The 27,508-nt window shown below is 36.0% G+C and overlaps 1 protein-coding gene, 1 long non-coding RNA gene and 2 pseudogenes across 2 annotated transcripts; 1 reads left to right on the forward strand and 3 right to left on the reverse strand.

Annotated features, from left to right (window-relative positions):
* Window positions 1-473: 473 nt before the first annotated feature.
* Window positions 474-5,241, forward strand: LOC127625132 (replication factor C subunit 2-like). Its single transcript, XM_052100219.1, has 11 exons — window positions 474-612; window positions 1,048-1,117; window positions 1,221-1,262; window positions 1,354-1,460; window positions 1,672-1,773; window positions 1,873-1,973; window positions 2,147-2,304; window positions 2,387-2,452; window positions 2,537-2,617; window positions 2,721-2,834; window positions 4,498-5,241. The coding sequence occupies exons 1-11, from the start codon at window positions 509-511 to the stop codon at window positions 4,606-4,608; spliced, it is 1,056 nt and encodes a 351-aa protein (XP_051956179.1). The 5' UTR covers window positions 474-508; the 3' UTR covers window positions 4,609-5,241.
* A 191-nt stretch (window positions 5,242-5,432) lies between these two features.
* Window positions 5,433-6,606, reverse strand: LOC127624556 (uncharacterized). The gene is made up of 3 exons (XR_007968193.1): window positions 6,585-6,606; window positions 5,835-5,888; window positions 5,433-5,742 (listed from the first exon to the last, which is right to left on the reverse strand). It is a non-coding gene; the product is annotated as an uncharacterized LOC127624556 (long non-coding RNA).
* Window positions 6,607-7,200: 594 nt separating this feature from the next.
* LOC127624897 (thread biopolymer filament subunit alpha-like) lies at window positions 7,201-15,833 on the reverse strand (annotated as a pseudogene).
* Window positions 15,834-23,860: 8,027 nt separating this feature from the next.
* Window positions 23,861-27,508, reverse strand: part of LOC127624898 (probable ATP-dependent RNA helicase DDX10) — a 65,140-nt pseudogene continuing 61,492 nt past the window's right edge.

Raw genomic sequence — 27,508 nt, forward strand, 5'->3', positions numbered from 1 at the left:
CTGTGAGGGATAGACTTACCATCTCTTCAATGGCACATATGGTATACAGCTGTTTAAAAGCCCCCTGATCACATCTGAGTTTTTTTGTCTTCTGAATGTTCTTTAAAAACATTTTTTCAACGTTTTGTCCGTGGATCAATACAAAAACACTTAAACTATATATATAAAAGTAAAACTTAATATGGAAACAATTACAGGTGCGTCTTTAAGAGGGTAGTCACCAATGTATTGGTCATTTTTAAGCATTGTTTATATATATGCTAAGCTGAATACACGTTAATCTCTCAGCAATAAACTTAAATAAATATTAAAAAAAATACATCAAAAATAGAAAAATAGCTGAAAAGGTCATATAAAAACGTATATTATGTATGAATATTTTATAAAGTTCTGATTAAAAACGTCACAAAACATGCCCTCCTCCACTCTCTCGAATGGACGGAAGTGATGTCATTTCAGGTTCTGTTTTGCTCCTCTCGTGGCGGGAAGACGCGTTACTACCGACAACATGGATATTGAAATGAAAGAGACGGACAGTGAGCAAGTCGTTGAACCGCCTAAAAAGGACGATACTGCACCCAAACCATCAACGACTTCTTATGATCTACCATGGTATTGTTTGTAGCATTGTCGTGGATAAATTGAGCGTCGCTAAAGCTAGCCAGCTAAAGGCTGTTGTGTCTCAAAAACTTGTGAGTTACTTACCTTGTCGGCATTTTAAGCAGCACTGTGATGGCCAAGATGCTGTCTAGACATGGAGCTCACAAGGTTTTGAGACACCCGTAAACGTTTGTGCGTCGGCGGTATAAAAAGTATCTCACATCCTTAAAAAATAATAATAATAATAATAAAAAAAAAATACACACACACACACACACACACACACACACACACACACACACACACACACACACACACACACACACACACACACACACACACACACTACTATTTCCAATCTAGAGTGTTTCACTGCAAGCGAGCTGCATTACCTGATAAGTTGCGTCTTCATTTTGATAAACTGACATAACTGTTTGTTACTTTCAGGGTTGAAAAATACAGACCTCTGAAGTTGAATGAAATTGTGGGAAATGAAGAAACCATCTGCAGACTGGAGGTCAAAATGTCAACATTTGATGTTTCTCGTAGTGACTTGCCTAATATGTGTGAAGAGACATGGAAATGTAAATAACGATGACATGTCCGTTTTACTGTTGCAGGTGTTTGCGAGAGAAGGAAATGTGCCCAACATTATTATTGCAGTAAGTTATAAACATGCTTTCACCCACATGTGCCTTGTGAATTTAAACATTACTCGTCAGTATGCAATATAATGACCACATCTGATATTAGGGTCCTCCTGGTACTGGAAAAACTACCAGCATTTTATGTTTGGCTAGAGCTCTTCTGGGTCCAGCCATGAAAGATGCTGTGCTTGAGCTGAATGCCTCCAATGACCGGTAAGTACCTGTGTCTTTGACAAATACACACGGCAATGTTTTCCAATGCTTCTCATCATAAAGAAATGGTGTTGGGTGAATATAATGCTTCTAATGCAGTTGCATTTAACAGTTGCATAAGTCTTTTGCACTTCCAGCAATAGATATAGTTTAGTTCACCCCTTGATTAATCATGAAATGAGCTTAATTTGAATGTCATTATTCATTTCAGTGGAATAGATGTAGTGAGAAACAAAATCAAAATGTTTGCCCAGCAAAAAGTCACGCTAACTAAAGGTCGTCACAAGATCATCATTCTGGATGAGGCTGACAGGTAAGGGAAGTCTTTGGTATCATAATGGAAATAACATATTCATATGTGTAGAAAAAAAAAACCTGTTTAGGTAAGTCCATTATTACATTTCTAAAAAAGCATGACAGATGGAGCCCAGCAGGCTTTGAGAAGAACCATGGAGATATATTCCAAAACCACTCGTTTTGCCCTGGCATGTAATGCATCAGATAAGATCATAGGTGAGCTGCCCGGTACATACAAATAAAAATGTTGTTTTATAATTGATAATGTCATTTTAATTTGTAACTCTTAAAAACATTGTGGTAAAGTACATTCCAGCGCAGCTCTTATATGAATAATTCAGAGTGTGTTCATATTGTCTTTTTGAGTAAAGAGTGAGGTTTGATTGCAGAGCCCATTCAGTCCCGCTGCGCCGTGCTGCGTTACAGCAAACTCAGAGACGAGCAGATCATGATGCGTCTGATGGAGGTGGTGGAGAAGGAGAACCTGCATGTCACCAACGATGGCCTGGAGGCCATCATCTTCACCGCTCAGGGAGACATGAGACAGGTCAGTCGGGGTGACTGATTGTGACATTATAGTGTCTTGCCAGGAACTGCTCAAATATCACTTCTGTAATCTGGCTCACCAGGCTCTGAATAACCTGCAGTCAACAAATTCTGGATTTGGCTACATCAACAGTGAAAATGTGTTCAAGGTATATTTTTATCCGTTTTTGTATTTTTGAAACATTTAGATATAAAATGTATCTGGTGAAGTACAAACAATGTTGTTTCTGCAGGTGTGTGATGAGCCACATCCTCTGCTGGTTAAAGGCATGCTTGAAAACTGTGTCAATGCCAACATTGATGAAGCCTACAAGGTACAACAAAACATTTGCCTCTGCAGATATGCAGCATGAATGTAATGTTAACAAGAAGTAACAAACACCGGTTAAAATTGAAATGTGTTGCTTTATGCTTCAGATTATTGAGCAGCTTTGGTCCCTAGGATACTCACCAGAGGACATAATCGGAAATGTATTTAGAGTTTGTAAGACTTTACATATGCCAGAATATTTGAAGCTGGAATATATTAAGGTATGTATTGCACTTAAAGTGTCTAATACACTACCAGTCAAAAGATTGGACACACCAGACCTACTATTCTGTTCTTAAATTTTCTATTGTTTAAGGGCCATTTTTGAATTATAAATACTAAAGTTTTTTTTTGCACAGGTACAAAACATTGTGACTTTGTCAAGACCATCAAAACAAACAAAATTAACATTTATATTTGTTTCGAATTGATTAAGAGAAATACAAATTTAAAACGGGGGTTAAAAATGAAATTTTTCATTTCGGTTTGTTCTGAGCAAAAAAGTTTGTTTTTCTTTCTGGTTCAGAAGTTTCGCAGCCTCCTTTGCAAATGGTTACCGGTTAGAACAAAATAACAGCACACAGTTAATTAACAGAAGTATACATTTGTTTACATATCTGCTTCAAAACCCGACAGCATCAAATATGCATTAATGCATAATTTCTAACAATAATTCAGTGAAGATGTGTAAACAACTGAGAAATTTACTTTTTACCTCTTATAAGGTTTACCTTGTACCTGGATTAGCTGTGCATGTATACAGTATACGTGCACATAATTATGCATAGTTGTTAAAAGGTCTTCATTCAGAGAATGCAACATCCACAGAGTGCAGTTAGGCAGAGGGAAATGTGTTTCCTTCAGCACATGTTTCACAATAAAACATAAAGGGGGGTCTTTAGATTCGTTGGACCTTAATCAAGAATTTATGCATTTTTAATGATTTTCAAAACAGCCAAAAATGGCATGCAGTTTCTTAAGACAATAGGATGGTTATTTTTTTCAAGATTGGGATGGATTGGATTTCTTTTGCTTGCATCTCAAAATTCAATTAAAACAAAACGAAAAACAGCATCCAATGTGATCGTAATCACAGGGTTTCCACATAAAAAGTCTTAATTCGCCCTTCCGGAAAATGTAAATTTTTGGTTACAATGTTGAGAATTTATGGGAGGTCATTTCATGATTACACATGCAATATGACATCATATGGATAGGATAGGCTACATGGAATTTGTACATTTAAATAAAAAAAGCTAAAATGTGGTTAAATTGTGAAAAAACTAAATCTAAAATAAAATATACATTTTCACAAACTATATAGCCTATACAGTTTAGTGCAGAAGTTTGCATAACCCTTTTGTTTTTATAAATTTCCACACCCCTTTCAGAATGTATACAAATAGCCAATAAGAGATTATATTTTTTTATGTAGTACTGCGCTTCAAAAGCTACATAACATAAAATGTACTCTTATTTACACAAATCATACAGTTCAAATGTTTGCACCCCTTGGTCCTTCTTATGTTGCCTTCTTGAGCATCAATAATTGTTTGCATCTTTAGTAATAGTTGTGGATTAGTCACTCAATTGTCCAAATCTGGACCTCGTATATAGCCACTGTTGGAAAGAACTCAAATGTGCAGAAGTAATTTAATGAGAACCAAATAATTTTACTGTAGTTGGGTTTTTTCTTAAGAAAAGTGGACATCTTCACTGCTCAGGACAAAGCAACACATCATATTAGAAACCAAGGGTATGTAAACTTAACAGGATCGTGTTTGTAAATTTTCTTTAGTTGGTCTTAAAAAGGTCTTTTATAAATTCTTACATTTAGCTTCATAAAACCTGCAGAAATCCTAAATCATACTTGTGATTCCTCAGGAGATTGGCTACACCCATATGAAAGTGGCCGAAGGGGTGAACTCTCTATTACAGATGGCTGGTCTACTTGGCCGACTGTGCAGCAAGACTGCAGCACCTGATGCCAGCTAAAGTCAAGAGCAGATTTATCAAATAATCAACTTTAGTCTGTTTCCTTCTTGTTCTTAAACTACCAGTACTTGTTCTAAGACTTTTTTTTTTTTTATGTTATGAAAAATATTAGAATCAGAATTGTAAAAATGAAAATCTGCAGTAATAAAAATGTAAAACTATTTTGATGTTTGTAAATTATCCTTTTTCAATGTTTTTGTTTTGAGCTGTTAAAGGTGAAAGCTAGCTTGCAGCATATTACTATTTGTTTGTTTTTTGCGCCAAATTCGAAGCTCTGTAGCAATGGATGATTATTAAGTTCACTCCAGTAGTTGTACTACCACATGTTAGAAATATAGCAGAAGAGGAGACCCTATTCTAGGGGCTGCTGTTTTGAGACCCAAGTGCTTCTATTAAGAGCAGAGGCAAACACGTTACTAAATATACAGGCAGAAGCCTGATGAGCTTGATTTGGCCTTTTGGTTTGTGTTTTATATAATGTTTCTTAAACTGCCTCCCCACCCCCAAAAGCCTTTTGGTTTACAAATGATGGGAGGGACAGGTTACACATCTTCAATTTTCACATCTGAAATATCTGCATTATTTTCACTGTACAGCTCTTGGTATACAGCCTCCATATACATGAATTGCTTGTGTTGAATAAAATGCATTTTCTACAGCCTTGTTGTTCATATTTCAGTGATGTATCAGCCAGGCACATAAAGACTTTATTTTTGAGTAAATATTGAGTACAGTCCGTGTTCATTTCAGCAATTTTGTATGTCTCATTTGCTGTAAGTAATTTGTTTGTATAAAGGCATGTAGGTATTGGTATCTGCCATATGAAAAACATCTCTCGACCACAAGTTAATTAACTTGAGATCAGCTGATAAATTACAAAGTTAATTTAAAGCTGTTTGATCTTTACTCTTTTATTGGAGTAAAGTAAGTGTATACACACAGAGCTATGCTATTGTTAAATGTTCACCAACATACAAATATGATCAAAGCTAGAAACCTCTTTCCATATTAAAGTCAAAATGTGTATTAGTTCCAAATATTTAAGTTTAATCCAACTGGAGTCCCATTTCAGCCACTAGCTTGCGTTCAGGCAACATTCACTTCAAGTATTCATATATTCTGATTCGAATGTATCTAAAGGAAAGAACAAAGTGAGCGGTGCTGTTTCATGAAAAATTTATAGTAAAAATGCTTCATCATCAAATGGAATAATGAACAATTCTTACCTTCCTCAGGTCTGTTGTTCAGAATATCAGCATTTTCATAACTATAGATATCTGCTGAAACATCACAGGCAATGTGTCAAGAGTTGAACTTTATACAAAAATAATGTGTAGATACCATGTCATCAAATGACAAGTGACATTTTTTTTTTAATATGAATCTAACATATTCAGAAAATGTTTATATGTAATATAAATAGCTTAAATGCATGTCATATTTGAATGTACATAAACTACTGATCTTGTAAGCATGATAATACAGTATATTGGTAATTTTTTACAATAAGGTTCCATTTGTTAACATTGGTTAATGCATTTGATATCATGTACTAACAATGTCTTTTTTTACAGCATTTATTAATCTTTGTTAATGTTTGTTAGCATAAAAATCACATTTCATAAAAATGTTCATAGTGCAATTAACTGTTAAAAAAGAATACATATATATATATATATATATATATATATATATATATATATATATATATATATATATATATTACACAATTAATTAGTATATGCTGAAATGGACAAATAAAGATTAATGTATGCTGTAAAAATATAATTCATTTTTAGTTCGTTATCTAATCTAATCGTTATCTAATTAATAATGTTAACAAAAGGAACCTTATTGTAAAGTGTTACCAAAGTATTTATTTTTATTATTGACCTATTGATTAGTTATTAAAAGATTGCTACACATAATAATTTTCAATTAAGAAAACAAGAAACAGAATGACTTAAAACACCAACCTGGGTCATGTTGAATTACATTTTGGTATGTATCTGCGTATGAGAATGAGCATTTCATTAAAAGAAATTCTTTTAAGTATCTTAACTTTTCCATTCATTTGTGCTTTTTTTTTTATTAGCAGCAAGTTTGTGACTTGTGGCATCCTGTTTAACAGTGTTTAAAACAGACGTTCTCTATTTAACACCTAGAGGGTTTTCATATCTTTACAAGTTCATAGGTGTCCACTATAACAGTGACCTAATTTTTTTTTCTTCTTTTAACTCAACTGAGAAAACAAGTGGTGTGCAAAAGGTTTTAGACAGTGACAATTATCAGCACATGCTTACCTGGGTCGTCGTCGTTTACATAAAGGGATTCTGGAATTGGATCCCTATGAAAATCAAAAAGTGTTGCATATTTAAAGCACGCATACAGATTAAGGAATGTATTATTGTGTAAGTTATGTAAAGTAGGCCTACATGTACAGTAAGTAACCTAAGTTAGTTGAAATTGTAACTTGTTTTTATTAAGCTTATATAATACTTTTGTTCCAAAAAGTATTTTATTATTATTATTATCATCGGACTTGTTTTCCTCATAGCCATGTGAAAAAAAATAAAAAATACTCACACATATGTCGGTTCAAAGGTGCCAGCTGCTACAAGCAAAATGTGGTGCATTATATTATTGCATTTAAAACTTTATATTCATTAAAAGTAAAGTCTAAAGATTGTCATAATGATGACACTTACGATTTGAGACGTTCTGATAACGGCTTTTGCCATCTCCAGGGATACAGGTAAAATAACAGTCATCCAAAATTGAAAATTAATTTTCATAAATTATCTCCACAAAGATAACGGTTGCAATGCAAATTTTAATTAGACGATTCTTACTATTTGGAGTGCTATTTAACATAGATGTAGATTGCCTGTGAATACAAATTAACAGTTAAGTTGTTTTTGTCCATAAGACGTTGATAGAGATTTTTTAAGTTTCTGATATTCGGCAGTTATGCAGCATCACAGCCACTGAATGTTTACAATTGTGTACAATTTCCCCCCTACTTAAGTAATGTGATATTTTAGATAAAGTGGAAATGAAAATAAAAGATGCTATGGGAATACAAATAATTAAAATATGATACTTTGGCTGGATCAAAGTATCTTACCTCGATGTGGAAGAACTCTCTGTAGAGATCTTGTTTGGTCTAATCACTGGAAAACAGACAGAATATAAATAAAATCTAATTCTTGTCTGGCAAAGAATATATTTTGTATTTCACCCTTCTTCTGACAGAAAAGATTCTGTATCGTATGTAATGTATTCTATAAAGTCGAACACTGTGCAATACAATCTGTCATTATGAGAATTAGCTACCACATATATTGGGTTTGATTTTTACTTTTTACCTGTTGTAGGATGCATAACAAATGTGCCATCTTGATCGCTGAAAGTGAAAAATTATTATTAGTTTGAAATAGTGCTGTACAGTACATCAGAATCCATTCTTTGCAAACACTTTTTTTTGTATAAATTAAAAGGAGCCAACAGATAAAATACATCCCAAAAAACCAAGAGCACTTTACTTACAATATGTCTTGGTTATACAGTATGTTGTCCTCTTGTTGAACAGCTCAAAATAAAAAATATTGCCAAATTAGAAAGACACAAACAGCTTGGCAGTCTGAGCAAATGTAAAAGGTTACTTTTAAAGCCCACAAATGAAATATATATAAAAAATATTTTTAAAACCAAAAGATTAATAAAGATAGACCACTTACTGAATTTCTTTTTACAACACATACAGAAGGCATAAATGCAACAAAGGCAGGCCAGGGAAATGATGGCAAGGAGAGCTCCTTGCAGGCTGTTGATTTCAACCATTGTACTGAAAAATATGAAACAAAATAATTTTTCTCTTGAACGTCATAGTAAAAAAACGACATCATTTGGTCTTTATTAGTCTTCTAATATCGATCAGATTGTTTTTCAAATGATAATGAGGAAATTAGAAATTGCAATGTTATCTATTCACTTACAGATCATTATCCCAGATACAAATCTGACACAGTGGAACAAAGTGTAAGTGCACAAGTGCTCAATTTTGAAAACTGAAGCACAGGATGAAATTTATGTAATCAATCAAAACATTCATTCTTAATGACAGGTCTTTTAATGTGAAAATAAATAAATAAATGTTAGACATTCTTATCCATCATCTTAGTGTGCTGCATCACAGTTAATTATTTCAGTTACTACTGACTTGTAACTAACTAACACATAACTAAGAGCAAAGGAAAAAAAACAAATCATTGCGCAATTCTCTTTCAATCATAGTGAATTATTTAGAAAGGAGTATAAATAGCTGAGCAGTAACCTGTACCGAGGCCTCTCAGTCCACTTCCATTTTCATAAATATTTCTTGAAGTCATATGAAAGACAAATGGGAGAGCAGAATGAACGCGTGTGTTTCCTGCTTGAACTGAATCTAACCACATCCGTGCAGAACAGTGCTGGACACCAGTAAGAGACCACCACAAACCCACAGCAACACATGCTGCTCAGAGGTGAAAACTCGTAGTTCAAAGTGTACCGGCTAAATGTATGTTTACTGTCATACATTAAATGTCAAACCTATCAAGAGTCTTTGAAATGCAGCACTCTTCATTAGCGTTTTGTGACAGAAAATGTTGCAACCATTCAGAGAAGGATGTACAAAATGGTCGGTTGTTTCTTCAATTAGGGCAGAATGTGATGTCAGAGCAAAATCAAAAGGATGAATCTTTCAGACTCTGAGTTCACTATAATGAACTGACATATGTCGAATAGTTTATTGAATAACTGTGAAAGCTGGTTTAATGTTGTCAAGATGCTGTGGTTATGTCTCATTATGTAGTATTAATGACATTTAAGGTGACAGAGTATGTAGGTGGTGTGTGGGTATGTTTTTTCCACTTTTTATTTGTACTATAACACTGTTTTCCAATACAAAAATGGTGTAACATTTAAAAATAATCTTATATAGATTTTTAATTGATGTTAGGCTAAGAATGTTAAAACAATCACTGCTGTGGTCTAACCGAATTCATAAAACGCCTATGTAACGATAGGATTTTATCAGAATTCACTTTTTAAAAAGAAAATATAAAATATATTTTATATACAGCAAATTTATCGTATGTATCTATTTTATATAGCTACTTGTAAAATATACACTTTGTATGTATATATAATGGCCACGTTCTAGGAAAAATACAAACAAATCTTGTTTTGAAGTGTTTTCAAGGCCTGTGCCTGTATTAAAAGTCATGCTAAAATTTCTGCTCTAAAATATTCCAAACGGCTAGATTTTGTGATCTTGTTCAGAGTAAAACTTGCTCTGATGTGTTGTCCTAAATTAGCTCTTTTGAGTCTGTGAATATGGAAAACCAATTTACAAATCAGATAATTCTTTGTCAAACTGAATCAAAATTATTTGAAAAAATCCTTATCCAGTAATCACAAACGACTGGAGAGGTAATGGAAATGTATTGGTCAAAAGGGGTAAGGGGAAACACTAATTATTAGATTAAAGGTAAATAAAAACAAAGTTTGACAGTTTTCCTCAGTAATAACCAGGATGGAATTATTTTTATTATGGCAGGAAGTGATTCATAAACAAACCTTGCAAAAACAATTAACAATTTTGTGATTCTTCTGATGTTCACATTTACCCAGAATTAGGGTTAGGCCTCATTAGACAATACAATATAACATAGGGAATACAGATGGGGTTAAATCGATCAAAGTCTGTGAGCTCATGGGAGTTGTTTTCTATGCAGCGGGGTGGTTGGCTTTCTCAGTGTCCCATTCATTGATACTCAGAATGTGGAGGTTGTAAATCTTCAGTAAACAGCAGAAGACACTGTCCGAACACAATGGAAACAGCAACAATACATTTTCAGAAGCGATTATGACACTTCACCGCAATATATCTTTGTGAGCGCCATCATTGCCAGAGATGATTTAAAAGGTTATTCACATTTGAGATCTGATCAAGTGATTGACAGGAAGTTATGCAGATTACTGCAGATATGGGTATGTGGGTATTTGACAAATACATCCAAGTCAGGTGACATGCTGAAGTTTGCTAAAAAGTGTGCTGCTTTTATGACCTTATATTAATTGAGAGACTACAAATATATGTTTATATTATATTTATTTATATATTTGTACTTTTAAAAATGGGTCACACCACAGGGCCATTTAAAATAAATGAATAAAGGTAAAAGGTGAACCATACAGTAATCTGATGTAAAGTTAAGCAATACATGTAAAAAAGCATGTGCGTATCTTGTAACACATGTAGGTTCTTGTATTTAGATTTTTACTGATAAAACAAATCACATACTTATACAGTATATGCAATATATATTTCATAATAGCTGTTTACATGTACAGTATGTAACAAATATTTTCCTAAATAAAATTAAATATGTACAAATATACGAACACACAAATATATGTTAATATATCCCCATATATCAGTTTTCTTCAAGGGGATTAAAAATGAAAAGAAACTGTGACTTGCTACTTCACCTAAAAATTGTTTTACTTTATGCATTCATATAGATATTAAATTCATTCACATACATTTTTGTGATACAAAGTCCATGGGTATGTTATGTGCCAATTACTCATATACTATTTATAGTGTAGCCTACATGTATAAGTGTTGACAATCACTGAATACTTACAAGCGTTGCTGCTCAGGCTAGAGGACATGTAACTTCTTCCTGCACCAAAGCCAAGTCCTCCACCAAGTCCCAGTCCTAAACCTCCCCCTAAGCTTCCACCCAGGCCAAATCCACTTCCAAGACTGAGACCTGCACCTCCACCCAGACCTGCACCTCCTGCAGACAGGCCTAAACCTACTCCATTTGCACCTCCTCCTACTGCCGTCTTCGACATGTGCACGGTGACACCACCTCCAGATTTCAATCTAATCAACCAGAGAGATACAGTACACTCATCATGTGTTATGTGTAATTGTTGAGTGTGTAATGAATCATATTCAGGTCTAATCTCCAGCAACTGTTCTCCTCACTGTCCATCAGTTTCTTATAAGCTGTGATTTCAACATCCAGGGACATTTTGCTGGCAAGGAGTTCCTGATATTCTTGACCATAATGAGTAATTTGCTGGGGGGAAAAGGAGTGTACGTGACATGTTTGTGAGGTTAATTAAACAGATCAGTTTTAATTTTTATTGAAAATGAAATTATACAATATTAAGATTTTTAAAAACAATTGTTTTACCTTCCTGATATCATCAAGCTGAGACTTGTGGGTGAGAACTTGTTCCTGGTATGTCTCTGTGTGACAGTTGGAGTGACACTTTGCCTCATCCACCTGAGACTCCATCTGCAAGGTCTGTCATTGAAGAGAACATCAATTATTCCCCAAAATATCCCACTGCAGTCTAGGGGGTTTATGGAAATTCCCCCCAGGTGAAATAATAATTTAATCCATGAGTGTATGTGTCCAATGACAGGGAGGTTATTGATATTAAAGGAATAGTTAACCCAAAAGTGTTATTCTTTAATATTTTACTCACCATCATACCATCTCAGATGTATATGACAAAGATTCTTTGCAAGTAGTGATGAAATTCACATAAATGCATCATAAAGGTAATTCATTTGACTCCAGTTGTTAAATCAATTTCTTCAGAAGCTATATGACAGTTGTGGGTGAGAAACAGATCAATATTTAAGTCCTTTTTTACTATAAATATCCACCCATGACCAGCCCCGAAAATTAGGTGGCAATGCACACCAAGAACACACAAAAAAATGTGGAAGTGAAAGTGAAAGTGGAGATTTTTAGCAAGAAAAGGACTTAAATGTTGATCTGTTTCTCACACACATCTATTATGCTTCAAAAGAAATGGAGGTTTACGGGGTTAAACCACTGGAGTCATATGGGTTACTTTTATGATCACTTTATTTGCTTTTTGTGAGCTTCAAAGTTCAGGCCACTATTCACTTGTATTGTACGGACCTACAGCTGTGAAATATTCTTCTAAAAATCTTCATTTGTGTTCTGCAGAAGAAAGAATGTCATACACATCTGGGATGTATGATGAGTAAATTATGAGAAATTTTTCATTTTGAAGTGAACTATTCCTTTAAGCGAGTAGTAGGTCATGTGATGTTAACATGGCAGCCCCCATGAAGGGACCCACTCTATGTAGAATAAAACAGTTTTTATAAGGTTAATGATATGACTGGAGTCTTCATTTCATGTGAGTTGACATGATTTTATACATTAGTTTTAAAATTACTATTTAATTCTTACAATCTTTAATGAGGAAAAAATTACAAAGTGTATCTTAAAATAAATAATTAAAATATGAACATGATGATGTGCTTATTAAATATTGGCAATTACTTTTAATTGTATTAATTGCACTAAAATAACTGCAATGAATTGCCAGCCTTTGTTCAAATACACACCAAGGATTTGAGCCTCTCAATCTCCGTCTGCACATAGTCAATCTGTAGTTTGTAAACTCTCAACTCCTCCTTGGCTTCGGTGAGTGTCTGAGAACAGGGTTGAGTGGATACAGACATCATGGAGAGCTGTACATCCATTAAAGGAGAAAAGAGGTTGTGGTTTGATCTCAGCATGTCCAAAAGCAAATGTGGTGGCATCAACACAGCTGCAACAGACTGACTCGCCACTTGGGGGAAGCAGTTGGCAAAAGATTAATTGATTCTGACTTTACAAGACAATCATGATCCAAATAGTCATGTAAGGATGTGACTAAATGTACATGAGTACAAAATAACACTACAATAATTTCTATTCCCTAACATATTCATTAGGTATCATTCTAAATATCGTTTGTGCAGTATTAAAGAGCTGAAATTTCATACACTGTCTAGCACTGAGAGGAGGGTGTCCTGTTTGCTGCATTGAGCCAGGGTTTCATAGAGAGATTTGACTTCAGTTATCGCTGTGGTCAGATCCAGTGCCTGGGCTGTGTTATCCACGGAAATGGAATCTGCTGACTTCATACCACCAGTCACAATGGTTCTCAGCTCTTTCACACATACAAATATACATGCTTAAGGCATTGGTACAGTTAATGATCCATTTTAACTCACTGCCTAAAATTCTTCTGAAATAAAGGGAGGCATGCTGTAATAAGTGGAGGTATTGCAGACAGTAAAAGCTTTTCTAAATGACTGTTCACTTACAGCATCATACACCTGCATGGATAGAGCAATCTGATCTTCCAATCCTGCGATGCTGGTTTGCAATTCAAAGATGGTAAGGTAGAGATTGTCCACATCCTAATGGAGGAGAATTTGTAAAAGTGAGCAATCTAGCACTCTGTGGGATAGATCTGGGTGAGGTTGAATTGACTTCATATTTTCATACCTCTTTCAGTGTAGTCCAATCCATTTCCAGAGTTTTGGTTTGAGCCGTTTCCTCTTCATACCTGAGATAGTAAAGGAGAGAATGTGCAGGTGCATGTATACAATTGTGGCTGGTACTTTGCTGCACAGGTGATATACATCATATCTGTAATAATCACCTAAGCAGGTGGTATAAGATATAAATACTAATTTGAGAAACTTCAAATGCTTTACCCATGACAGTACAATGAATTTACCAATACAGATGTGGTGTTATGTCAAACAGTCTTAAGAACAAACCACAAAGTGCCAATAAGCAGAACTAATATAATTGTACAGCAGTTTAGTGGACTATAATTGCATATGTAATTACTACTGCATTTAAATGTAATGAACATTTAATTGAAAGATAAAAGAGCTTAAAAAAAATAGCTTTTAGTGCTAAGGCAAAGATTGTAGGGTTTCTTGAACAAAGGTCATTTTTATTATTCATGAGTGCAGGTTAATTCTTTAGTGAAGAGAGACTCAGAGATCGAGGTGGACTCACATGGCCTGCAAATCATCAATAATGCCTTTATAGTGCTCTATCTCAGCGATGATGGCCTCTTTAGTAGCTGTGATGTTCCGATGGCAGAGGTGAGAAGGATGGAAGTGCTTGCTGGTCCGCCCTTCTCTGGGTTGGTAAACATGGAAATCTTGGCTTTAACTACTGCATTGCGCTGCTCTAGAGACCGGCCTGTGGTCAGTGTCAAAGTCATAGTCAGAAATACCAACCAGAGATACTCTATCCAGTTATTAGAGCTTGTCACTTGATTTTTATTAAGGTAAGTTTTAATGAATTTGTTTCATCCTTGGTATTTCATTTTGTTTTTAAATAACTATTTTCATGCCTCAGTGAATTATTTTTAGTTTGTAGTTCATGAAAGCAGTGAATTTACTTTCTACTTTCTAATTTTTTTCCATTACTTGAGCATGAGTTAACAGAGGCCACATCCACAGTAATCCATTTTTTGTTTCCTAACATCATTATTTTCCAAATACATTAATGGAGAGCGTTTCTGAAGAAAATGCCTAGTGTGGATGAGAGATAAACGTTTAAAAATGAAAACGCATTCGATCCTTTTACCCCTCTTATACACACTAGAATGCCGCTTTCCTTATTTGATTATATTGAATATTTTAAACAAAAACACTAATCCATTTTTGTTTGAAAACAAATTTAGTTTGAAAATCTTCATTTTCCAAAGTACTATGCATTAATGGAGTGCATTTTCAAAAGGAAAACAATGTTCTAGTGTGGATTAGAGGTGTAAACATGCCTAAATGAATGCTTTCTCAAAGAAAAAGTACAGTATTAGTGGATATTGGCTTAGAATGCTTGTGATTGACCTTATCAATGAAAGACGCAAATTTGTCAATGAGGGCCTGCAGCTCCTCCTTCTCCTTCATGTGAGTGACCTGCACTGTGTCTGGGGAGCGGAGCGTTGGAACGATGCTGGGCACTGGACCAATGTGTGCATCCACTGTGGTGGTAGAACTGATGAAGGATGGGTTGAAACCATAGCATCCAATTTTGAAGACTCTGCCCTCAAGACGGGCTCTGAGCTATGCCAGCCCTAAACCCTGCTGCTCTGGCTCCTCCTGTACCCAAGCCAAGCCCTCCTCCAAGACCAATTCCTAGCCCTGCTCCTGCACTAGCTCCAGTCCCAAAACCAACTCCAGCTCCTCTTCCGATGCCAAGTGAGTGGGACAGTGACATGCTCATGCCACTGCCCCTAGCTCCGGAGAACAGACGGTTGCCTCCATAGGTGCCTCTAAATCTGACGGCTCCTCCACTGATACACAAGCTTGTGTCTGTCATGTCTGCACACAGAGCTGGGATCCAGGCCTCACTCCCACTTTGCACTTTAAATACACAGCTCTGTGAAGGAATGGTGGGTTGATGACGATTTGCTGTAGCAGCTCATATGTCATAGGCCCAAGCATCCCTCCTGCAGGCACTGGTTTCTCTAAAACATGTTCAGGGTAATTTAACAGTGCAATTGAGAGAAACTTTAACCCTGCAGCTACATCAACACAATTTGAAGAGAGTATCCTTTGATTGACAGTTTGAAAACTTCTTTATAATCTGTATGGTTTTATCATTGTGCTCATGGGAGATTAACTCTGAATTTCACTTTACTGAGCTGAAAAGTCTGAAAGAGCAGCCTGTCATAAATCAAGATAACTCTGTCAGTGAGAGGCAGGTGAAATCGTTTTTTTTTTTTACCCCAAAGGATAAATTGCAGTTGCTGCAAAACTGCTGAGAGGTATGCAGCATGCTGTAACACAGTCCAGAGTATAATGCTCGGTCAGGTAATATATTTTATGTTACTTAATCAGTTGTGCACTTCATATATGGGTTCAATGGTTCTCCTTAAAATGAATCAGAGCCAACAAAAGTCTTCAGGTAGAGCCTGCTCACTAACCCTGGAGGCACAAGAAAAAATAAAAAAAATGGTCCCAGGATTTAACTACAGGAGTCATATGGATTACCTTTATGCTCCCTTAGTGTGGATTTTGGGGCATTTCAATTTTGGCACCCATTCACTTGTATTGTGTGGATCCACAGAGCTGAAATATTTTTCTAAAAATCTTAATTTGTTTTAGGAAGTCATACACATCAGAGATACCATGAACGTGCGTATATCAGGAGATAATTGTCATTTTTGGGTGAACTATCTCTTTTACCTCTGTCTGTCTGCACTGGTCTCAGAACAGTTCGAAATGCATCTTATTTTCATCCTAACTCCATATAAAGCCTCTGAAAGAAACATTTTTCAGCTTTTGAATGACCCCATTGATTGTCAATGTGAAAATGTACAGTAAACATAGGAACGTCTTCACTAATGTTAATTAATGTTAATGAATAGAACTGTACTGTACAGTGATAACAAAATAAAATATAACAAGCTTTATATTAAAATGAAGCTAAATGACTCACAGATGTGTTAATATCTTAAGTTATTTGTAAAGTTTCAACTTTTGAGTGAATAATGTCTCAAAATCCACATATGTGGGCATCATGTTTATCTTAGTGAAGCCAAAATACATAGACTATGCATGTGGACAAGGCTAAAGTAGCAAGATGCATTATAAAATGACCTGCAGATTGTCTTGAACTAAATCTGGAATTAAGATGAAACTATGTCAGAAGTTCCTGTGTCAGAAAAAAAAAACTAACTGACATGTCCAACCACACGTCTCCTCTGTTGCCATGTACTCAAACATTTATGACAAATAAAGACTGCCATAGAGAATGAGTGGTTAAAAAAAAAGACTCATAATAAAGTGGATTTGTAGTCAAATAGGATTTATTTTTAAACGAGAGCCATTTACATGATGATTTGTGACAAGTTTAAACCTGAAAGAAAAGTAAATACCAAATAACTGTTTAGTCTCAACTAAAAAGTTTAGCCTTATCAATGCTTTTATATTGGTATGATTTATACACATTTCTGCAGAATGCTTGGTTATGGATAAGCAAAATCAAGTGCATAAGCTAAAATAAGTGGACTGAGCCCCTAAGATGTATATGAACTTGCTCATCATTTTATACAGCTCTGTAATTCTGTATTTAATCTTTACTTACAAATAAATAATCAATCTTTTAATAGGCTAATAGTCTTAACTAATGTTAATAATCCTATACTGTATGTTCGCATCCTTAACAAAGTTTAATGAGTAAAGAAAAAACCAGCACCCTGGACAGTGGTTCAGAATCTCTCTCTCTCTCTCTCTCTCTCTCTCTCTCTCTCTCTCTCTCTCTCTCTCTCTCTCTCTCTCTCTCTCTCTCTCTCAATTCAATTCAATTCAATGGACTTTACTGGCATGGAAGTTTCAAAAAGGATGTTGCCAAAGCATCATATAGAATAAATAAAATAAAAGCAAAATACATTTTATCCAATAACTTGGACAGTATATAATATAATTATTAGTAATATATAAATAATAGCAATATATAAATTATTATTATTATTATTTATTTGACCACATCACATTGTCTCTCTCTCTATATAGGCTATTCAAAATCCCTTTAACAGAGTTTCATTTACAACTGGTTGTATTCACTGTTGGACCATTAATCGATTTCCACTTACAACACATTATAGGCTCAAATAAAAATGATTCAGATTTCGTTCAAACTAAGTTAAGTTCGCTTGTAACTACCTCTTTAGCGAACAGCATCGTTCAGACCGAACGCGTGTTTGCGCTAAAAACGCTTAGGCGCAGCGCAAACAGAGCAGCTGATACGCAAGAGTCTCGAGACGCGTTTTTAAAAGTTTACATTCTTTTTTTAAATCAAACACTACGTATAACAAACGCTTGAGACGGTCAAATACGTCTAGCGCGTGTTTATGAAGAACAATTGAAAAACAGCGCGGGCGGACGCAAAAACACGTTCGGTGTGAACAGCCCCTAAATCTCCCAACGTGAACGTGAGCGGTTGATATAGATGCTGCGGATTCCAAGGCGTTCATCTTAATTATTTACAGTAAAAAGCCACAACATTGTGGCGTCATGTTATGAAGACAACGTTTCTCCTTCAAACTCGACTCCCTCTCGGTGTTTAGTGGTTAGTTTGTCGGAGGAGGTTGTCTGAAGGGATGCGGTGTAGCAGGGCGCGCGATCACACCGCGAATCGGTGTGGGCTTCACTCTGGGAAGGATGGAAGGACTACAGTTATCCCGCTCATATTCCTCCTGTGCCCTTTGCATCTTCCGCTTCTTCATCTTGCTTTTGTGAAAGTGGTACGTGGTCAGTGAAAGTAACATAATCCCTATGATGACTGCCCCGAGCACCAGAAGAGCGACAGTGGATGAGAAAGGCTGGAACACGTGCTGAACTTTCTCCACGCGTGTCCCGTTAGTCTCGGACGCTCCGTTAAAAGCGCCCCACGTAATCTCGGATGTCATCTTGGACCTTGTTATTCGCAATCCGCGAAATGTAATTCTCGGTCCAAATGTAAAATTGGTCATCAGGTGCATGTCCACGCGAATTGCCGCTAAATGTTCCTTTAGTCGCTGGGATTCTTTTATCCGATCACGGAGAACATCTCATAGGACAATCCTAAAAATAATTCAAAATGAGAAAATTTGGATTTTGCAAAAGGAGAAAAACTCGAAACATGATAAACATATATCAGATGATTTAATGTAGGCTATTTACTGACGGACAAAAGTACCGAAAATGTGCTTTTAAAAATATATTATCAGCGGAAAATTAACTAAATGTTCAATCAGTACCTGATAAAAGTGCCTGGTCCCGTTAGTGTATGGGTCGGTGTAGAATAAGGTGTTGGTTTGAAAAGATGACTTCCCACAGGTCTCTGACGTAAGATGTATTCATCACATATTCCTTCGGGCTCCAAATAATCACCGTCCCAAGAGAGTGTTCCGATGCTTGCTCCACTACAATTTTTCGCCATTTATTTTTAATGACGCATGAGGTTTGGACTCCTCATTCGACCACATAAGCCTAGAGAGAGAGAGAGAGCGAACATTTGGAGCACCAAAGGCTATAGTGAATCAATAAAGTGCTCCAGTAAATAGTCGTGTTGACTTGCATGTAAATGAGACAACAGCAACAAAAACAATCCCCACAGATGGAGAGATGGTGTTGTCCAGTGCTGAAAATGTATTTCAGATGTATACATGCATTCATTTATCTCATTAAAACCCTCAAAAGAAAATGGCTTCATTAATTCAAGCTGTAGTCCATTCAGTGGGATCCAATGTGTCACTGACTCCTTACTGTTGAGTCCTCATTGGATTTATTTGGTGCCATTTTTTAGGCCAAATTCATTAAGAATACTTCTGAAAGTTGCTTTCATAATCTGCAACCTCAAAAAGAGAGTAGATGCTGACTAACGCTCAATTGAGTGCTGTGATTGTCGACAATTCTAAATTTTTTCCCTCTAGTGTTCCTGCCTTTCTCTAGAGCCGAGTACCAGCTGTCCCATTTGCCAGAAAGCTCTCGATGCAATTTGAAACAAATCAAAATTGCTTTGTATTCCTCACCTGGACCAAGAACTGATGAGCAATTCAACCACTTGGCAAAGACCATAGAAACTATTATAAATAGATGTGAACTTGTTCAACCTAGCAAGTTGAAAACACATTCCAAGTAAAATAAAGATGCAATTAAATTAACATAATTTTTGAAATAAACAAAATAACTACAGTCAGGAGAGCAGAGGAAATAAAGTGCACTTTGGGTATCCCATTAAATCAGGTTAGGTTGTGGATCATAATTTTACAGTACTTTACTGTATAAAAAAGAACAGCATATGCTGAGCTCTCACATGTATCCAATACATAAGTGGCACCAGATGTGATAAATCTTGCTGAAGACAACATGGCACATCTCATCCTCTCCCAAAAGGCTCTGCAGTGGAGTCATACTCTATAATTACCTCTGGAACAGAAGCGTCACATAGGCAGAAACTGATACAAATTAGCTTGAAATCAAAGTTTGCAATTTCAAACAGATGTGACTAGAGCATCTTTGGAATGGAGATTCACAAGAAATGTCTGATGCATTTCTTCAATCTATTTCCAAATGAATAGTTCACCCAAAAATGTAAAACTGTAACATAATTCACATACTCACATGTCGTCCCAAACTTTGCTTCTTCTGGAGAACACAAAAGGAGAACCATTGTATCAGTCACTTTATTGAACTGACAATCTAGCCCTCAAGTGTGCTGTTAACCACTGCATTGAATCTGGTTTGTGAACAAATGATTCAGACTTGTTTTGTAAACCAGATTCACTGAATTCACTGAAAGGTTCTGACTCATGGTAACACTTTACATGAATGTTCCCTTTGTTAAGGGTTTATAAAGAGCTTTATTGATGACTAACAAGGCATTTACAAATGCGTTATAAATCATTGACATGCTGTTATAACAACGTGAATAAAAATTTAGACTTTCATGCAATTCTTGCCAAATAGTGAACCATTTTACCTGTTTTAAATGCTTCATAACACTTTCTCAACATTAGCAACCTATGAAAATGTACCTTGGTGTACCTTGGTGTAAAGTGGACACAAATGAAAAAAGTATTAAGCAGATACCAACATTAGAATCTCATGTACATAAAGTTCATTCAGGTATATGATATAGCATGAAGACCTGAAAAGTGTTTTTCAGAGGACCAAAGGTATAGGACAAGGTAAGACAAAAGTGAGTCACAATATTATAAATATTAAATATATAACATAACACATCATTTAACCTCACTACAATAGTCTATTTTTGCTGCATTGTGACATAAATCATGAATTATGGCATTTTATGTTTTTGATATGTTTAATATTAGTATGAATTAAGCATTAAGTTTTATTTAAGCATTTATAACATGCAAGTTAAAAGGCTCACTATTTGGCAAGTATTGTATGAAAGTTGCCCTTTTTATTCATGATGTTACAACTGCATAACAATGATTTATAATGCATTTGTAAATTATTACTTAGTCATTAATAAACCCCTTTATAAACAAAGTATAGGCCTCTGCGGAACTATAATGTACATTCCCAATCTGTGGGTGTTTTTAAACTGGGATGGGTGTTTTTGAACTATCCAATGAAAGTGTGGAATCTGAATGTAGTAGGCAAATCATTTAAACTGGTTGAAAAACACCCATCCCTGTTTGAAATGCACACTGATTGGAAAACACCCATTTTTGTTTTGCAGAGACACAAGTTTCTTATAAACCCTTGACAAGGGAAACATTAATGTAAAGTGTTACCAATATTATTTGTTCACAAATCAGATATTACTACTTATATCATGAAACAGACAAAGAGAACTTGAATGGATGTCAAAAGTTTCAGTGAATATCAACCTAAATTAACAAATGTAATTTGTTCCTCACAAAACTTATGCAGTTCTTCAGAGTTTACATTTTTATCACACATCATATGAGTTTGAAATGGCACAAGGGTGACTAAATAATGTTAGAATTGTCTTTTTGGGTGAACTAGTCTTTTATAAATCCATCTTTAAGCAAAAAAAGGAGCTGCAATCTGAATTTGAGCATATGCATTATTAAGCTCTCTGTACACATGGCTATAGAGAAATAACTGAAGTGCTACATACCCCTAAGAGCTGAAACAGTCATTAGAGGGAGAAATAGCACCAAGGGAAATGGCTTTCTAGGCAGGATGCAGGCACCTAATAAACTCACGTCTGTGATGGATGACTCTTCACCCGCAATCCCAGAACACAAAGAGAATCTATGCAACCCAGTCATACACAAACACAATACATCAATGTGCATGTCTGTCACATCCAACACAACACTCAAAGAACTGCCTGCCTGCAGTTTTGTTAAAAGTGTTACGAATCGGTGAAGTATAAAAAAAAGAATCTTTGAACAATTAAAAATATGAATACCTACAGTGGCCCAGAAAAAGGATTGAACACCGAAGTCACATAAATGTGCATGAATCTTGTTGCATTATAAAACAGAATATAAAAATAAGTGGTATCTACAATCAAATTATGCTAGAGCGTTTCTCAAAACCAACTTACATTTTCTTTGCAATTTCTGCAAATACTTTTAACCAACTAGACTCAAGCTTGTTTTAGTAAAGTCAGTTCACTTTAAGTTCACACAGCTGCCCTAGCAGAGTAACCACTAGATGTTCTAGTAAGACAAAAGGAAAGTATCCGAATACTACATTTTGAACCATTGTTTTTATAATTTGAAACCTAATAAACTGTTTGTGACATCTTTAAAACAAACTTGGCACTTGGTATCGACGTCTAATACAAGTATATTCACACATTCTAAATGTGGCTTAAGTGTCCAAATACTTCTTTGAGCCACTGTATGTTGAAAAGCAGCTTTACGAGTATGAGTCAATCGAAACTTGCATCATTGGGGAGCAATGAGCTCTCAAATGCAAGTGGGCAATTAAATATGAATGATACATGCCCAGAGCCTCAGATCGCATGAGGAATATTGTTACTAGTTCACTTTGAGAAGTTTCAAATATCATATCTGAACACAGGGACTCAAGTGAATAGCAGGATTGTTGGATAACAACACCATTGAGCAAAGCAAAGTTATACTGGTGCTGAACTTGACTTTTTGTCTCATTTAAACCCAATACCCCTCCTGAGGTGGCTGAATACAGATAACCAGACAAACCAGAAGGCTGGATTTGTGTTGAATAGGGAACAACAGTTCCAAGCTACAAAATCCACCATTTCAATATCAGACACAGAGATGAGGGAGAGTAAATCATACATTAAGTGGTGGTTCAGTGTGTCAGGAAGGCAATATTCAAACTAGAAATAATGAGAGCAGTTTAACAGTAATAGGATGTAGATAGCACCTGGGACTTTCTCTCTAAAGAGTGACATCAACTTCATTGCAAAACAGGAGTTTTTATGTAATATGAGGCTGTCTGGCAAGACGCCTCAAGAGAATTCAATACCTGTCTTCAGCGGGAGAGGAAATAAATAGGAGGAAGAGGCAGGAAAGGGAGAGAAATTCTAACCTGTGCACACACCAACAATACATGGCCAAACTTATGTGGAAACCCTGTTTGGGAGGACACAATCCTTATTAATGCCACTAGTTTTTAATTTAAATGTTTAACAAGCACATATTGGTGTGGTGTTCGGGTGTCCACATTCTTCTGGCCATACAGTCTACAGATTCTACAGTAAGAGGTATAAGATGAATCTGAAAATGAATCTTTAACATCGGGGTAACAATCAGGATATATTTGTATTAAGAAAGGGACATCTTTATAATGTATAAACTCAACATACAGATACACTGAACAAGCATCCATTGGGTTGCTGGGAAAATGGCTCTGCTTTCAAAGCCACTAGCTGTGACCATCCAGAAGTTGCAACACAAGCTCCTCATCTTCAGCCAGTGAGAGGCCAGTGTCCAGAGGAGTAACTCTGAACTCCTTCCTGGGTTTCTTTCTGTCCACTGGTCTCTGCTGTTCTTCAACTTCACCATCCTCCTCCTCACTGCTGCTGCATTGAAGGTTCTCTTCCTACCACCATGATCTGATTCATCACTGTTCCCAAACACAGAACAAGGGTTAATGTTCAATTATGTGACATAATGTAAGACAAGTGATATATGGTACTCTATAGTAATTGTGTTTGAATCTTTTAACAGTACTTTTTGGTCTGTCAATATGGGGATATGCAGGATGGATATGTGCTAAGCTAGGAAGGACTTTCCTTGTGCTGACTGAATCTGGCATTAAAAAATTCCCACGGGACCAAGCATAAAGGAGCCAAAGCAGTCATTTAGCAATAAGAATGGATAGAGGTATATCTAAGAGGCACGGACAATTCCCATTACCAACATGCATCTCACGTTAAAGGCATTTATGTGCTTTTGAGGTAACTGGGGATGTATTTCTCAGTGTAGGTGACCAATGTAAACAATTCCAAGATAAGAACAAACACTGCTTTGTTGTAAGGAAAGCCATTTAATTTAAAGCAGGGCTATGAATCGATTAAAAAATTTAACTAATTATTCACGAATTTTTCTGTGATTAATCATGATTGTGATTTAATTATAGTATATGATACATTACAACAAAAATCAATATATAAATATATTTTATATTTTGTCTCAAAGAACTTGCAAGACATTGGTTAGTCATTATTTATTTAAATTATTTAAATATGTACATGTTCAAATGTACATTACATTTTTTTATGGATAGAGACATTTTTACAGTTATTAATCTTTGATACAAGTATATGAATACATTACATATAATAAGTGGACAATATTAATTACATAATTTCATATTTGGGCAAAATCTTGTGGCATTCTCCAGTGGACATTTTTTTAATAATAAGACCAAATGGGCAGATTCAATTCATATCAAACTTTACTAGCAAGAGAAATTATACACTAAACACAGATCTAAAACATATTGAATGCTGAAGTTTAAATTCTCAAAACTATTATTTTCTCAAGCTTGAACGGCCAGGTCCTTCTCAGTCCTATCACACACATGCTGGGTCTCTCTCGGGCAGTTTTGCTTTTGAAATGGGTTCAGATGAAAGTCAGTGAGCATTTTTACGCAATGTGAAGAGATACAGCAGCTTGCCCGTATTACACGCCCGCTTGCAGGTAAAGTCTTCATTCTCTGTACCGTAACTGCGCTCCCGTGTTGATTAAGAACTGGAGATGTGTTGTGTGGAATGAATAAGCGTGCACTGCTTCACACTATCAGTTTCATTCAGTTCAGTTAGAAACAACTCTGCACACTTTTCTCCTATTTAGTAAAGTTTCAGGAATAAAAAAAGAAAAACTGGTTAATACTGCATTAATTGCGTAAATTTTTTAGAACGCTTTAAACAAAAAAAATTAATTGCAGAAATGAATGTGTTAAATTTCACATCCCTAATTTAAAGCCACTTCCAGCATTTTGTTTTTTTTTCACAATCTTGTGATCTGTAGACTGTATGTGTATGTTCCAAGCTTGCATTTGTTAAAAGAGCTTCTTGGATCTACATAATGAGGTGTATAAATGGGAAGGATCAGCACATTAGCCAAACAACACTTCATCTACACCACCACTCCGTTTCTGGCAGAGTGGTGGTGGTGTAGTGGTCTAAACCACATAACTTATAAACTGGTAATCAGAAGGTCGCTGGTTCGATCCACACAGCCATCACCATTGTGTCCTTGAGCAAGGCACTTATCTCCAGGTTGCTCTGGGGGGATTGTCCCTGTAATAAGGGCTCTGTAAGTCGCTTTGGATAAAAGTGTCTGCCAAATGCATAAATGTAAATGTAAATGATAGGGATCTACCCAAAGATCTTTCACCAACCTTAATTTTACATTATAAAAAGCATGAAGAACCCAGGAAGAATGACAGATCAGCACATCATTTAGTTAAAAGGTGTTAAATGATCCTTACTTAATTACATGAGTTAAGAACAGAATAGTGCACCCATGTGCGCTTTCTTGTTCAAAATGACTACCCCACCTCCCGCGGATCTCTATTCAGGTTAAATTACTCCGGTATGAACCATGGTACATTTGTGAAATCAATACGAGTACCACTGTGAGAACTAGTGGCATAGTTATAGCTTCTAGTTAACTAGTTAATCAATGCCAGCTTCAGCATTTTATGTTTTTGTCCTTTTGGAAATATGAGCAAATGTTTGCATGCATAGAATTGCACTTGTGTTTGCCTGCTGGGGATGCATTCCAAACGATGCAAAGAATGCAAGCTGCTCTCCAAGGGCAATTTATTCAGAGACAAGCAGCAATTAGAAATATGGAATACTAATAGGTATGAAAAGGAGCATGCAAATTATACATCATCAATAGCAGTTCACTTCCATGACTTTGGACGGATTGTATTCCTATCAGTTGCAAACCGTACCGGAGATCACATTATCCTTTTTATGTGGACTACAGAGTGCAGTCGCTGGTTTTCACTCAAGTTCAGAAATTGCTTTCACACCAACCAACCAACCAAAAAAAAAAAACAACAACAACAACAACTCTGACATCATCAATCTGGTCTATACCTGTCATGTTTTTTTGCAAGCACACATAAGTGATCTTAAGGTCTTCTGACTGCTCAGTTCCAAATCACTGGCTGTTTCCAAATGACTCAGGATCAGAATGAACAGATCACACCATCACACCAGTGAGCTCCAGACAAGACAAGAGGCATTAAAAGCCTTTGAAAGTCTTTTATTGCTGAGCAGAATGTTTAAAATATATTCCAAAAGATTTCAATAGCATCTTGCTATTCTTTCCACAGCACACTTGCAGGGGCAGAGGTGAGGCAGAGCCAATAGGATCCCATTAAAATCCCCCGAAGGGGACGGGGGGATGGGGGGTGTGGTGGTCTGTCATGACAGTAAGGAAGGCAGGCACTGCACAGGAACGAGCTGAGGTTCATTGACACTGGCTTCAGTCCCAAAGACAACCTTCAAAATGATGGCAGTGAAAACGGAAGAAGGAGCCAAAGGAAGGGGAAGAAAGAGAGATTTATTTGCAGCACCGGAGCCTCTCCTGCATTCAGCAAGTGTAGCCATGCAGTAAACACCCCGCACATAGTCATTAATCTAAGCCACTGCTGCTGTATCACCTTCCCTGTTACGCCACACAACAGAAATCACTCACTGGGAGTGTTTGAGTGTATGCGTAAGTGTCTTATACAAATCTGTGTACATGAATGAGTGACAGAAAACAAGAGACATCAAGGCACAGAGAGACAGATGGAGAGACAGACGGCAAAGAAAAAGGGAACCGGATGTGATGGGTTTTTACAAAAGAGAGAATAGAAAAAAAGACACAAGGAAAGTGAAAAAAGGGCAGATAACGACTTGTCTTATCTCTCACTTTAAATTAGGGAAGGGCATTTTGATCATTTTTTGTACTTGAGTACTCAAAGTAATTACTTGAGTACCCAGCGAGGGGGGGTACATATAGTATATGTACATATATGTTATAAATCTTTGGCTGCTGCATTGCT

Source organism: Xyrauchen texanus, chromosome 31 (assembly GCF_025860055.1).
Source record: "Xyrauchen texanus isolate HMW12.3.18 chromosome 31, RBS_HiC_50CHRs, whole genome shotgun sequence".
Taxonomy (NCBI): Eukaryota; Metazoa; Chordata; class Actinopteri; order Cypriniformes; family Catostomidae; genus Xyrauchen; species Xyrauchen texanus.